General features: G+C 47.5%; 1 protein-coding gene across 3 annotated transcripts in view; it reads left to right on the forward strand.

The window, feature by feature from the left end:
- The window catches only part of CACNA1H (calcium voltage-gated channel subunit alpha1 H), a 385850-nt gene that overhangs the window by 253838 nt on the left and 117718 nt on the right, over window positions 1-14294 (forward strand). For all 3 annotated transcript variants that reach the window (XM_053365819.1, XM_053365821.1, XM_053365820.1), the window contains exons 8-10: window positions 3160-3252; window positions 5497-6277; window positions 8202-8620. In XM_053365819.1, the coding sequence (XP_053221794.1) occupies window positions 3160-3252; window positions 5497-6277; window positions 8202-8620 (1293 nt within the window). The remainder of the gene's footprint in view (window positions 1-3159; window positions 3253-5496; window positions 6278-8201; window positions 8621-14294) is intronic.

Below are 14294 nucleotides of genomic sequence, written 5' to 3' on the forward strand. Positions count from 1 at the left end.
ATAGGTACAGCTGTGGCAGGAAGGTAAATGGCTTTTCCATGCACTCTGGTTTCTGTCACAGTGTCCCATTGCACCAGAAGCAGTTTAGTCCTGCTGGCCACATGACCCAGAAAGCTGTCTGTGGACAAACGCTTGCTCCCTTGGCCTGAAAGCAATGAATTAAATGAATTAAACCAATTGAGATTAGGAGTTATTAAGCATTCCACGTTGCAGCATGTTGAGAAGGAGGCTTAGTGCTATTTTCCTGGATATAAATGCAGGTGATAAACTCAAACTGTGTTTTAAGAAACTCATCAGATTTTTAAAACGCCGTGCAGAAGCGTTTATGTACTGCCCTCCCATAAAATATCAGGGCAGTGTACTGCAACATAGAGACATTAAAAACCCATTTAAAAAGAGGACAGAAGAATCCTTAAGATGACTGGCCTCTCAGGAAGATTTGATGTGTAAGAGAGCATGTCCTTGAACTCTAATAACTCTTGCTTGTCTGGATGAAGGATGGAGAAGGGTGTATGTTTGTGGATATATATATATAACTAGTCTACTGGAGTAAGGAAAAAATTGCAATTGTTGCAATTGTTGCAAACCCACTTTTGTCTCTGGCTCCACCCACTCCTGGCATGTGGCCCTCGGAAGCTTGCCCCGAAGGGGATGTGGCCCTTGGGATGAAAATGGTTCTCCAACCCCTGGATTTTAGGATGTTGCTGTTGCTGGGTTTAAACCTTCCCTTTGGGATTTGCAATGTGAATTGAACAGAAAGGTCAATAGAGGCTGCGCGGGTGGCGCTGTGGATTAAACCACAGAGCCTAGAACTTGCCAATCAGAAGGTCGGCGGTTCGAATCCCCGTGATGGGGTGAGCTCCCGTTGCTCGGTCCCTGCTCCTGCCAACCTAGCAGTTTGAAAGCACGGCAAAGTGCAAGTAGATAAATAGGTACCGCTCCGGCGGGAAGGTAAACGGCGCTTCCATGCGCTGCTCTGGTTCACCAGAGGTGGCTTAGTCATGCTGGCCACATGACCCGGAAGCTGTACGCCGGCCCCCTTGGCCAATAAAGCGAGATGAGTGCCGCAACCCCAGAGTCAGCCATGACTGGACCTAATGGTCAGGGGTCCCTTTACCTTTTTAATCCGCTGCTAAGAGTTTTGGAATATGCTGTCATGAACTGGTTGAATGCAGAGGAATGGAAGGAGGTGCCAGCTGGGGGACCCCCAAGGGAAGAAGTGCTCAGAGCCAGGGGAGTGGTGGTGGGACGATGATGAATGGTAAGAGGGAGAAGGCTGGAAGAGTGGGAGGAGGAAGTGTCAGAACCTGAAGAAGTAATAGGGCTTAGTGAGCGGGGAGAGTCTGTGGCAGAGAGAAGTTCAGAATCAGAGGCAGAAGCTGAAGCAGGAGAGGAGAAAGAATTAGAAGCAGAGATGAGTCAGGCTGGTGAAGAAGAAGAAGAAGAAGAAGAAGAAGAAGAAGAAGAAGAAGAAGAAGAAGAAGAGGAGGAGGAGGAGTTTGGATCTGATATCCCGCTTTATCACTACTCAGAGGAGTCTCAAAGCGGCTAACATTCTCCTTTCCCTTCCTCCCCCACAACAAACACTCTGTGGGGTGAGTGGGGCTGAGAGACTTCAAAGAAGTGTGACTGGCCCAAGGTCACCCAGCAGCTGCATGTGGAGGAGCAGAGACGCGAACCCGGTTCCCCAGATTAGGAGTCTACCGCTCTTAACCACTACACCACACTGGCTCTGAAGAGTCACAGATGTCTCCCCCTCCTGCTGCAACAAGCTCCCCTCCTCGCTTGTCTCCCAGAACCAGAAGAGGCATGAAAAGGGCAGAGGAGAGGGTGGTTGCATGCAGGCATATTCTCCGATTGCTTGGGGAAAGCCCTAGGAATGTGAGGACTTTCAGTCTTGGCAACTGATTTTCATGGAGGAAGACCACTGGGAATGAGCTGCTCTGCTCATTAGGCATGACACTCAACGAAGTCTTTGGCGGTTGTGTTTTTGCTAATAAAGAGTTAACTCCATTTTTGAACTGCGTGGTTACTGACCGGCAGACTCCTGTGACATATGCCTTGCTCTTCTGTAGCTTCCAGCTTCTCATGTGTCTGTTTCTGCTGTCAATACCAAGCAAGCTCAAATCCTGAAGAAACCACAGGATAGGCCGTTGGTTACATATGGGATCCTCATTATTGCAATGATAAACCAACGGGAAAAGCCTTGGCTGCAGGCTTCTGCAGATCTTGGCAGACTCTCCATGGCGTCTTCAGCTGTAGACGATCACCGAAGTTTGACATTAATCCATGTGTACCTATTTGCAAAGTCCATGCCAACTCTGGATAATCTGTTAGGGCACTTGCTATCTTGGTAGAGAGATGAGCAGGGCACCCAATTAAATTGCAGAGCATAAGAATTTGCAGAAAAGTTTGTCCTTTGCTAGGCTGGATCTAGTTCACAAAAGGAGGGTGGAAATGAAGGTAAATATAAGCTAGGGTGTTTGAAAGCTCTGCCGATACTGACTTTAGGAAATCTGGCTTCATCATATTGCAACGAGACTTTTCAAGCCATGGGTTCGGCTGCTGAGATGTTACAGAATATTAATGAACTCTATCTCGGAAGAATACCTTGGATAACCAGAACTTATTCCCCCCCCCACACACCCATTTTTCTGTTCTCTTTTGATTACTTATCCCCACCTAAACCAGGGAGGTGTCTTACAAACGTCGATCGGAATAACGCGAGGAAATTAGATCCTGCCATGTGTTGCAATAAATCTATGGATTTTAAAAAGTTTTTTTAAAAAATCTCAAAATTTTATTTTATGGGTTTAGTACTATTTTTTATTCTGAATTACTTATGGGGAGCACCAAAATCTTTTAAGTGCTAAGGACCTCCAAACATCTTAACCCAGTCCTCTTTATTTTTTCTTCCATCATGGACCCCGTGGGAGGCTGCTATGTGAATGAGGGAGTGTGTGATAATGTGAAGGGTAGATGAATAACAAAAAAGGGTTCTGTGTGTGTGTGTGTGTGTGTGTGTGTGTGTGTGTGTGTGTAAAAACCCAGCTGTGAGCGTGTATGGGGCTCTACTTGCAGATTCAATTCCCAATTGCAGTATTTTATGTATTTTTCTTGACTTTTCTTCCTCTCATCTCTTCCCCCCCCCCCTTACAGGTTATAACCCTGGAAGGATGGGTTGACATCATGTATTATGTCATGGATGCGCACTCTTTTTACAATTTTATATATTTTATACTACTTATAATAGTAAGTATGGGGATGGGCTCGGACGCATGGGCAGAGGGCGCTGTCATATCTTGTGAGCATTGGGCTGTACCCAGAGTAGACCCTTTGAAAGTAATAGCTGCACAGTCGAACCTTGGATCCCGAACGCCTTGCAAGTCTAAGGTTTTGGCTCCCGAATGCCGCAAACCCAGAAGTGAGTGTTCCGATTTGCGAACGGTCTTTGGAACCCGAACGTCCGGCGGGGCTTCCGCAGTTTCCGATTGGCTGCAGGAACTTCCTGAAGCCAATCAGAAGTCGTGTTTGATTTCGGAATGTTTCGGAAGTCGAACGGATCTCCGGAATGGATTCCGTTCGACATCCAAGGTACGACTGTATTTCAATCCATTGCTTTCAATGTGTTTGCTCTGAGTAAAACTTAGTTGGACACAACCCATAGATCTGGGTGCTACGGCATGTATTCCACCCATCCATCATTTCTGCTAGGTGTTAGGGACAGACAGGACAATGACAAGTGTGCACTGGGGGGAGAGGGGCTGGCGTCTGGCTTGGGAGAGGGGGGGCAGTGATTTGTAGGGACCTAGACCAGCCCAGAGGCAAGAATTGGAGGCAGGGGAAGCTTCAGAGCACAGGATGGGTCAGAAGAAGAGGAGGAAGAGGCAGATTGGAGAAGTGAAGGGCCAGGCACTTCCCCGCCCTCTCCTACACCACTGCCTCCCAGAACCAGGAGGGGACTGAAAAGGGCAGAGCAGAGGCAGCTTCCATGCAGGCACAGTCTCTGGCTGCATGTATGCAGCCCATCAGGGGGGTACATAAACTGGTGGAGAGGACTGTTGGCCTACTGTTGCTGCAACTGTTCCATAGAGTGCATACCTAGGAATAACTGCCTAGATGCTAGACTGCTGTGCAGAAATAACCAGAACTGCCGAAGTGACTGTAAATGTCCTCATCGCCAGTAGATAGTTAACTCTCTACCATGTGCAGTCCTTGGGCTGGGAAGCATCCTTGACACAAGAGGACCTACCTATCCCCTCTGTCAGGTGGAAATGAACCACTAGGCTTCAAGGAGCTAGCTCTCCGCTTGAGCCATAGGCCCAAGGGTGACTAACCTGATGTCTTCCGAATGATGTTAGAGTCCAGCTCCCACCAGTACCCGGCTGACATGGTCAGTGGGCATCAGTGAAGGGGGTCTGAGACCCTCCAGATGTTGCTGGATTAAGAGTGTTTCCTCCAGATGATCTCGGTGACCAACTTGGGATGGGATGGGCAGTGCATTCCTTAAGGTACCCTGGACCTAAGTAATTCAGGACATGGGTGGCGCTGTGGTCTAAACCACTGAGCCTCTTGGGCTTGCTGATCAGAAGGTCAGGGGTTTGAATCCCCATGGTGGAGTGAGCTCCTGTTGCTCTGTCCCAGCTCCTGCCAACCTAGAAGTTCGAAAGCATACCAGTGCGAGTAGATCAGGCATGTCCAAAGTCCATTTCAACCTGGGGTAAAATTGTAAAACATTGGTCGGCCCTTTGGTTGGCCCTCACGGCCCTTCACTTCATCAAATCTGGCCATCTTTGAAAAAAGTTTGGACACCCCTGGCGTAGATAAATAGGTGGCAGGAAAGTAAAGGGCATTTCCATGCGCTCTGGTTTCCATCATGGTGTTCTGTTGCGCCAGAAGCGGTTTAGCCATGCTGGCCACATGACCCAGAAAGCCGTCTGTGGACAAACACTGGCTTCCTTGGCCTGAAAGTGAGATGAGCGCTGCAACCCCATAGTCCCCTTTGACTGGACTTAACCGTCCAGGGGTCCTTTACCTTTTTTAAACTTAATTCAGGGCTTTGAACCCTAGTACAGCTTGGCCCGGATGATGATGATGATGATGATGATGATGATGATGATGATGATGATAATAATAATAATAATAATTTATTTTTACCCCGCCCATCTGGCTGGGTTTCCCCAGCCATTTTGGGCAGGTTCCAACAGAATATTAAAAATAATACAGCATCAGACATTAAAAACTTCCCTAAACAGGGCCTCCTTCAGTTGTCTTTTAAAAGTCAGATAGTTGTTAATTTCCTTGACATCTGATGGGAGGGCGTTCCACAGGGCAGGCACCACTACCGAGAAGGCCCTCTGCCTGGTTCCCTGTAACCTCACTTCTCGCAGTGAGGGAACCGCCAGAAGGCCCTCGGCACTGGACCTCAGTGTCCGGGCTGAATGATGGGGGTGGAGAATGATATTGCAACTGCTCTGTTTCTCTGTCCCCTTCCAGGTTGGTTCTTTCTTCATGATTAACTTGTGCCTGGTTGTGATAGCAACACAGTTTTCCGAAACAAAACAGCGGGAGAATCAGCTGATGCAAGAGCAGCGAGCCCGCTACCTCTCAAACGACAGCACAATCGCCAGCTTCTCCGAGCCGGGGAGCTGCTACGAGGAACTCCTCAAATACATCTGCCACATTTTCAGGAAAGTCAAGAGGAGGACGTTGCGCCTCTACAACAACTGGCAGAGCAAGCGAAGGAAAAAGGTCAACCCCAACGGCGGAGACGACGGCCAAGGCCGCCGGAGCAAGAAGCGCATCACCTCCATTCACCACCTGATCCACCATCATCACCATCATCACTATCACATCAGCAACGGGAGCCCTCACGGGCCACGCTCCAACCCTGAGATCTGCGACCTTGAGCTCAAGGTCATGAAGCCTGGAAGTCAACTCATGCTTCCGCCGCCATCCCCCAACCTCCGGAACTCTGCGGCTCCAGATTCGGAGTCCGTCCATAGCATCTACCATGCAGACTGCCACGTGGAAGGGCCCCCGATGAAATGCAAGTCTTCCAGCGTCACGGCGGGGGTCAAGCTCTCCAATCACGGCAACATGAACTACCCGACCATTTTGCCTTCTCCCGTTGCCAGGGCTGGCGTCACCCCGGCGTCGGTGGGGCAGAAAAATGGCGGGAGCAGTGGCGGCACCACTCCCGTGGCTGTGGTCAATAGCCCGGTGCATATGAACGTGGACTCTTTTGGGAAGCTCCATCATTTGGTCGGAGAACATGGTAAGAGCGGGAAGGGTTTGGTATCTCGGCTTAGGTTCAGCAGGCAAAGAGAGAAGGCCAGTTGTGAAATCAAAGGAGAAGCCCCGCTGGATAAGGATAATTAATTAATTAAGTAAATTATTGTTTATTATTTATGCCCTGCCCATCTGGCTGGGTTTCCCCAGCCACTCTGGGAGGCTCCCAACAGAATATTTAAAAAAACACTACAAACATTAGAAACTTCCCTAAACAGGGTTGCCTTCAGATGTCTTCTACAGTGGTACCTCGGGTTATAGATGCTTCAGGTTACAGACAATTCAGGTTACAGACTCCGCTAACCCAGAAATAGTACCTTGGGTGAAGAACCTTGCTTCAGGATGAGAACAGAAATCGTCCTCCGGCAGCGCGGCGGCAGCGGGAGGCCCCATTAGCTAAAGTGATACTTCAGGTTAAGAACAGCTTCAGGTTAAGAACGGACCTCCGGAACGAATTAAGTACTTAACCCAAGGTACCACTGTATAAGATAGTTGTTTATCTCCTTGGCATCTGACGGAAGGGCGTTCCACAGGGAGGGTGCCACAGCTGAGAAGGCCCTCTGCCTGGTTCCCTGTACGCTTATGTCTTGCAGCGAGGGAACCCCCAGAAGGCCCTAGGAGCTGGACCTCCGTGTCCGGGCTGAACGATGGGGATGGAGAGGCTCCTTCTGCTTCTGACAATGGTTAGCTGGATGGCCCAATAGGAGCCAACAATCAAGGCACACAAGGTCTGATAGACCTTTCCACCACCATTAATGTTGAGCAAATTCCTCAAATTAACCATGTACTGTGTTGAAGTGCATTTCATGGAGCGTATGGTCTGCCCGTGGCGATTTGCCACAACAGCTACATTCTACTGTCAGAGCTTCCTGAGAACAATATAAGTCAATTATCAAGGCAGCTCAGATAGCCCTTTTTGCTCTTAATTTAGCTTCAATGGAATCATCCAGTTATACCAGTGATGGCCAAACTTGGCCCTCCAACTGTTTGAGGACCACAATTCCCATCATCCCTGACCACTGGTCCTGTTAGCTTGGGATGATGGGAGTTGCAGTCCTAAAACAGCTGGAGGACCAAGTTTGGCCATCACTCAGTTAAACTCTTTCACCAATACATATAGGCAATCCCATGTCAGTGTGAATTAAACCAATTTTATGTAACAAGGCCTAATGGGGACACGTTTTTCCCATGGGCGAGAGGTTTAAGAGCACCCAGCTGCTCATGTAGGCTGTTAATGAAATTGCACCCCTCAGCTAGGTTGCCATACGTTCGGAATTTCCTGGACATAGCTGGAATATGGCAGTCGGAAGCAATGTCTGGGCAGAGACCACTTGAATGTTTGGGGAAATACAGACACATGGCAAGCCATGTGTTGAAAGTTTGCCGAAATTCCTTAAAAATAGCTCGAAAACTTTGCAAAGAAGCTCAACAACTCTTGTGTCCAGATTTCCACCTTTTGAAATATGTCAACCCTACCGTAATCAAATCCTCAAGCCTCGCTTAAGAACCAGGTAAAGGTAAAGGGACCCCTGACCGTTAGGTCCAGTAGCGGACGACTCTGGGGTTGCAGCGCTCATCTCGCTTTACAGGCCAAGGGAGCCGGCGTACAGCTTCCGGGTCATGTGGCCAGCATGACTAAGCCGCTTCTGGCGAACCAGAGCAGCGCACAGAAACGCTGTTTACCTTCCCGCCGGAGCGGTACCTATTTATCTACTTGCACTTTGACGTGCTTTTGAACTGCTAGATTGGCAGGAGCAGGGACCGAGCAACGGGAGCTCACCCCATCGCGGGGATTCGAACCGCCGACCTTCTGATCGGCAAGCCCTAGGCTCTGTGGTTTAACCACAGCGCCACCAGGTAGGAAGGCCCAAACTGTTCCCATTCATCTCATCCACCTCCTTCCCTTGCAGGTCTTTGTCGGACGTCCAGCAGGTTGTCTGGCTTCAATGTGCAGTGCCCCCTGCCCAGCCCCCAGGCCAACATGCTGAACTGTGAGCTGCAGAACTGCCCCTACTGCGCCAGCATCCTGCAGGACCCCGAGTTCGAGTTCAGCGAGTCGGACAGCTACGAGTCGGGCGACGACAACACCGGCGTCTACGAGTTCACGCAAGATGTGAAGCACGGGGACCAGAGGGACCAGATCCAGCAGCAGAGGAATAAGAAGAGGAAGAAGAAGAAAGAGCCAAAGGAGAGGAATAAGATAGCCAGGTTCTGGAAGGCGTTTGGCAACAAGCTGAAGAGAATAGTGGAGAGCAAGTATTTCAACCGGGGGATTATGATCGCCATTCTCATCAATACACTGAGCATGGGGATAGAGTACCACGAGCAGGTAGGTGGCCCTTGTCTCCCGTTAAGCTGGCTTTTGTAGGAATGGGGGGGGAATCGGATTTGACTTGCATTCAGAAGTGAATCCACTTGGTTCGCACTCTGCAAAACAATGTGAGGACCAGAACGCAGCCAGCCTTGGATATTCACATGTCTCCGAATTTTGTAGCCCAGTTTTTTTAGCTAAGCGCTGTGTTCAAAAAAAAGGGCAGGGCTGGATTTAGGTTTGATGAGGCCCTAAGCTCCTGAAGGTAATGGGGCCCTTTCTATGTCCAGCTGTCCTTTGTCAACAACAAATTGTCGGGTTTTGTGTTGAATATATGCTGTATGGTAATTGATGGACCTAATAGGTATCTCAAGCCATTTACACATGCACAATGTAGGCACCCTATATACAGAAATGGGCAAACCAGTGATGTTTTAAGGAGCAGGCTAGCAGGCGGGGCCCATGACTTACATCATAGGAGCCTACACAACACAAAACACTGTTGCTGTATGCAGGTTTTATTTTATTTGTTTTTTATCTTAAATTTTAGAAATGCACATCCAGGGTTTTTTCTTTAATTTTTTTGGGGGCCCCCAAGAGAGTGGGGCCCTAAGCTATAGCTTGTTTACCTTATATGTAAATCCAGCACTGCACCAGGGTCAAGTGTGCATAGAAATGCATAAATTAGTGAAAATGCCATGAAAAAAGCTCATTTTATAGGGGAAGTTGCTTTGCATGTTAGGAGAGAGAATTGTAGCTGAAAATTGTAGCTCTGTGCGGGGAAATGGAATAGCCCAACAGCTCTCAGCACCCTTAACAAACTACAGTTCCCAGGATTCTTTGGCGAGGGGAAGCCACGACTCTTTGAAGTGGCGTGATACTGCTTCACATGCATAGTGCAGATGGGACTTCAAATTGCCCCATCATCCTTAATCTACCTTTCCATGCTTCCACCTACAGAAGCCTTGATTCTGCCTGACTTACTCAGTTTCCTTGACATTTGCCTCCTTTGTCAGGCTGCTGTTTAAATGTCAAGGGCTTGTTTCCTGGTTCTTCTCCAAAGACCTTTCTATAGGGCAAACTTTCTTCCTAGCGGACATCAGAATATGGGAATACACCAGCAGTGGTCCAAGAAGCAGCATCTAGCTTGAGTGCCATCTGCAAGGCAAGTTCTAGGATTTAAATGGTTTCTTAATTTTCAAGGAGGAGACTCTAAGCATAAACATTTTCAAAACAATTGGTTTCCCACCCCCACAGGAGACCAATGCACCAGATTTTCCCATAAATCTATATGCGTAATTGGTGATTTACGATTATTTGAAAATTTGGATATTTTCTAAAAGGATGCCATATTTCAACAAAATTGTCCGTATCAGATTCATCCTTCAGGGCATGTATTTTCTTAGTTAGTTTCTCAGATTGTCCACACACTCTGTTTCCAATATGTGATGTGTAGCTCATCATGCCCTTTCCAGTTTTTGCTATAAGTAATCATGCGGGTAGCGCTGTGGGTTTAACCACTGAGACCTAGGGCTTGCCGATCAAAAGGTCAGCAGTTCAAATCCCTGCTACGGGGTGAGCTCCCGTTTCTCAGTCCCAGCTCCTGCCCACTTAGCAGTTCGAAAGCACGTCAAAGTGCAAGTAGAGAAATAGGTACCGCTCCAGTGGGAAGGTAAACGGTGTTTCCATGTGCTGCTCTGGCTCGCCAGAAGCGGCTTAATCATGCTGGCCACATGACCCGGAAAAACTGTCTGCAAACAAACGCCGGTTCCCTCGGCCAATAAAGCGAGATGATCGCCGCAACCCCAGAGTCGTCTGCAACTGGACCTAACAGTCAGGGGTCCCTTTACCTTTACCTTTAATCATGCCACTACCAGAAGAAAGGTGATAAGTTCCTTGTTGCCGTAATTTGAGTATTTTTAAAAATTGTTAATAAACCTAGGCATGCATTGCATTGCACTGCATGTCCCAGTTCATAATTTTCTTTATTTCTGTAAATACCCTTTCCCCAAAATGGTTGCACTAATTCACATGTCCACCACATATGGAAAGTCATATCAATTACCTTGCACACTCTCCAGCACACTGCAGAAGATGCTATGTCTGCCGAGCTGAGTCTTACACGTGTTAGATGCCATCTATGTATTAACTTAAATGCAGGTTTATGATGATTTTTTGTGAGGGGGTGGGGAAAGGTTGTCCATAGATTGTTGCAATCTGCTGCTTCAATTCCTGTACCTGGGTCCTTTTCCCAATTTTGTTTATTAGCCAAGCGTTGTCCATTGGATAGGTCAGTGAGTGTCTTGTATAAAATCAACAATATTTTGGAGGGAGTGTTCAGTTTTGACATGAGCCAACAGTGTGGCGCGGCAGCTAAAAAAGCCAATGCAATTCTGGGCTGCATCAATAGGAGTATAGCATCTAGATCAAGGGAAGTAATAGTGCCACTGTATTCTGCTCTGGTCAGACCTCACCTGGAGTACTGTGTCCAGTTCTGGGCACCACAGTTCAAGAAGGACACTGACAAACTGGAACGTGTCCAGAGGAGGGCAACCAAAATGGTCAAAGGCCTGGAAACGATGCCTTATGAGGAACGGCTAAGGGAGCTGGGCATGTTTAGCCTGGAGAAGAGGAGGTTAAGGGGTGATATGATAGCCATATTCAAATATATAAAAGGATGTCACATAGAGGAGGGAGAAAGGTTGTTTTCTGCTGCTCCAGAGAAGCGGACACGGAGCAGTGGATCCAAACTACAAGAAAGAAGATTCCACCTAAACATTAGGAAGAACTTCCTGACAGTAAGAGCTGTTCAACAGTGGAATTTGCTGCCAAGGAGTGTGGTGGAGTCTCCTTCTTTGGAGGTCTTTAAGCAGAGGCTTGACAACCATATGTCAGGAGTGCTCTGATGGTGTTTCCTGCTTGGCAGGGGGTTGGACTCGATGGCCCTTGTGGTCTCTTCCAACTCTATGATTCTATGATTCTATGATTCTAAGCAACTATCTGACTTTTAGAAGACATCCGAAGGCAGTCCTGTTTAGGGAAGTTTTTAATGTTTGATGTTTAATTCTGTTTTTGATCTGTTGGGAGCCACCCAGAATGGCTGGGGAAACCCAGCCGGATGGGTGGGGTATAAATAAGCTGAATTCTAAACTGTATTCTAACTTATATTTTAATCAACTGTTTGTTTGGGGGTTTTTTGTTTTTGAGGGTGGGGTATAAATAAATTATTATTATTATTATTATTATTATTATTATTATTATTATTATGATGACACTTCATTTAAGTCATCACCTCATCAAGCACACACACGGGTGTGTGTGGGTGGAACTAATCAGGAAAGAAAGTGAGCGTTTGCTTGATGCAGTTAAAATTTGGAAGTGATTATGGGCCCTTCTAGCAGAGGCATAGTGATCTGGGATTGCAAGGGGCTTGAAGATCCATTGCTCCTTCTGTAGTAGGGATCCAGCAGGATCTCTGCCTCCCTTGCCCTAGAGTTGCCCAGTCAGCATGGAAGGGGAGATTTCTGGCATGGAGAAAATGACTTCTTACCCTTTGTGCTGATTGGAGACTATTGGGGTGAAAAGGGGAGAGTCAACCACTGAGGATGGGCTCCTAAGGTCGCTCTGGAGAAGGTGAGTGGGAAGAACAGTGAGGAGCTGTCGCTGTCTATGTCCCAAAGCTAAGCATTTAGAAACACTGAAAGCACAAGGCTCTTTACCTTCAATAGACTGCTGTGCTACATTCTGTTACACGCAATGGAACTTAAGTCAATCTGAAAAGAGAAACTGGAGCGCTCCAAACCATTTACTAGTTTCCCTCAGAGCGATCTCTTGGTCTTTGCCACGAATTAATATATGTTTAGATGTGAAGGAATGACCACCGGGTGTGGAGCACACTTCCATCCGCAGAGGAGCCACAGCTGTGGCCCTTGTGGTCTCTTCCAACTCTATGATTCTATGATTCTCAAACTGCATGAGATTTAACTGTTGAATTGAGATAAAATGTATCACCTGATAGATTAAAAGCCAATTCACATTTCACCCCTCAGTTCTTTCCATGGCTTGGCCTGCTGGAAGAGAGATATCACTTTCATAAAAGCGAATGAATCTGCGTGAGCCTTTTTTCTTTCCATTTCATATCCATCGATTTTCTATCATCTGTGTAAACGGGGGAATGAAATGCAAAAGGAACCAGTGGTGATATAGGCAGTGTTGATTTTGATATCCAGGATTGACAGATCTTTAATTCTGCTTTTGCAAATGGGTTTGCTATCATTTCTCAGATAGCTTTGTTAAATGGGAGGCCTGTGTCGCACACATTCATCAAATTCCAATTGCATCTGAATCTTCTCTTTTACGCTATCATACGAATGACATTTAGTCTATGGGCTGCATCATAGTATCTTTCCAATTGTGGTAGACCCATTCCTCCTCTCTGGAAATGTTGATACAGAATACAGTTAATTGCAATCAAGGTCTCTCAGCAAGGAGCGTCTCCACCCCCATCGCTCAGCCCAGACACTGAGGTCCAGCTCTGAGGGCCTTCTGGCAGTTCCCTCACTGCGAGAAGTAAGGTTAAAGCAAACCAGGCAGAGGGCCTTCTCGGTAGTGGTGCCTGCCCTGTGGAACGCCCTCCCATCAGATGACAAAGAAATAAACAACTATCTGACTTTTAGAAGACACCTGAAGGCAGCCCTGTTTAGGGAAGCTTTTAATGTTTGATATTTTATTGTGTTTTTAATATCCTGTTGGAAGCTGCCCAGAGTGGTTGGGAAGCCCTAGCCAGATGGGTGAGGTAAAAATGTTGTTGTTGTTGTTCTCTTTCTCCAAAACAGAGAATGGCATTCAGAAAGGCTATTTGAAAGCAATACAAAATCTGTGCAAAGAAATGTAGGAGGCCCCAGGAGACAAGACTGGAGAGGGAAGAAAGGGCTGATTTGATCTGGTAGCTATAGTACATCATAGGTCCAAACTATCACAACTGTCAAGGAAGGCTATCAATGGTTACAAGCCATAATGGCTGTTCTCTCCTTCCAAAGGTGGAGGAAGCAATGCTTCTGAATGCCACTTGCTCAGAATCCCATGTGGGGAGAGTGTTCTTGCGCTCAGCTCCTGCTTGCAGGATTCGCATAGGCTTCAGTTTGGCCACAGTGATGCTAGACAAGGCAGATGTTGGCCTGATCCATCACTCAGACTCTTCTTATGCTCTGGGGGGGTGGGTATGGCTTGGTTTGACATGGAAGAGTTTCTCTTCTTATATAAAAAGGAAATGTAGCTGTGTGGGCATGTAAGAGAAATTCAGAAATCCATATTAGGGCAATGCCTTTATTAAAGTAAAGGTAAAGGGACCCCTGACCATTAGGTCCAGTCATGACCAACTCTGGGGTTGCGGCGCTCATCTCGCTTTATTGGCCGAGGGAGCCGGTGTGCAGCTTCCGGGTTATGTGGCCAGCATGACCAAGCCACTTCTGGCGAACCAGAGCAGGGCACGGAAATGCCGTTTACCTTCCCGCCGGAGTGGTACCTATTTATCTACTTGCACTTTGACGTGCTTTCGAACTGCTAGGTTGGCAGGAGCTGGGACCAAGCAACGGGAGCTCACCCCATCGCGGGGATTCAAACCGCCAACCTTCTGATTGGCAAGTCCTAGGCTCAGTGGTTTAACTCACAGGGCATGCCACCCGCATCCCCT

The sequence above is a fragment of the Podarcis raffonei genome, chromosome 14 (assembly GCF_027172205.1).
Source record: "Podarcis raffonei isolate rPodRaf1 chromosome 14, rPodRaf1.pri, whole genome shotgun sequence".
Classification (NCBI taxonomy): domain Eukaryota; kingdom Metazoa; phylum Chordata; class Lepidosauria; order Squamata; family Lacertidae; genus Podarcis; species Podarcis raffonei.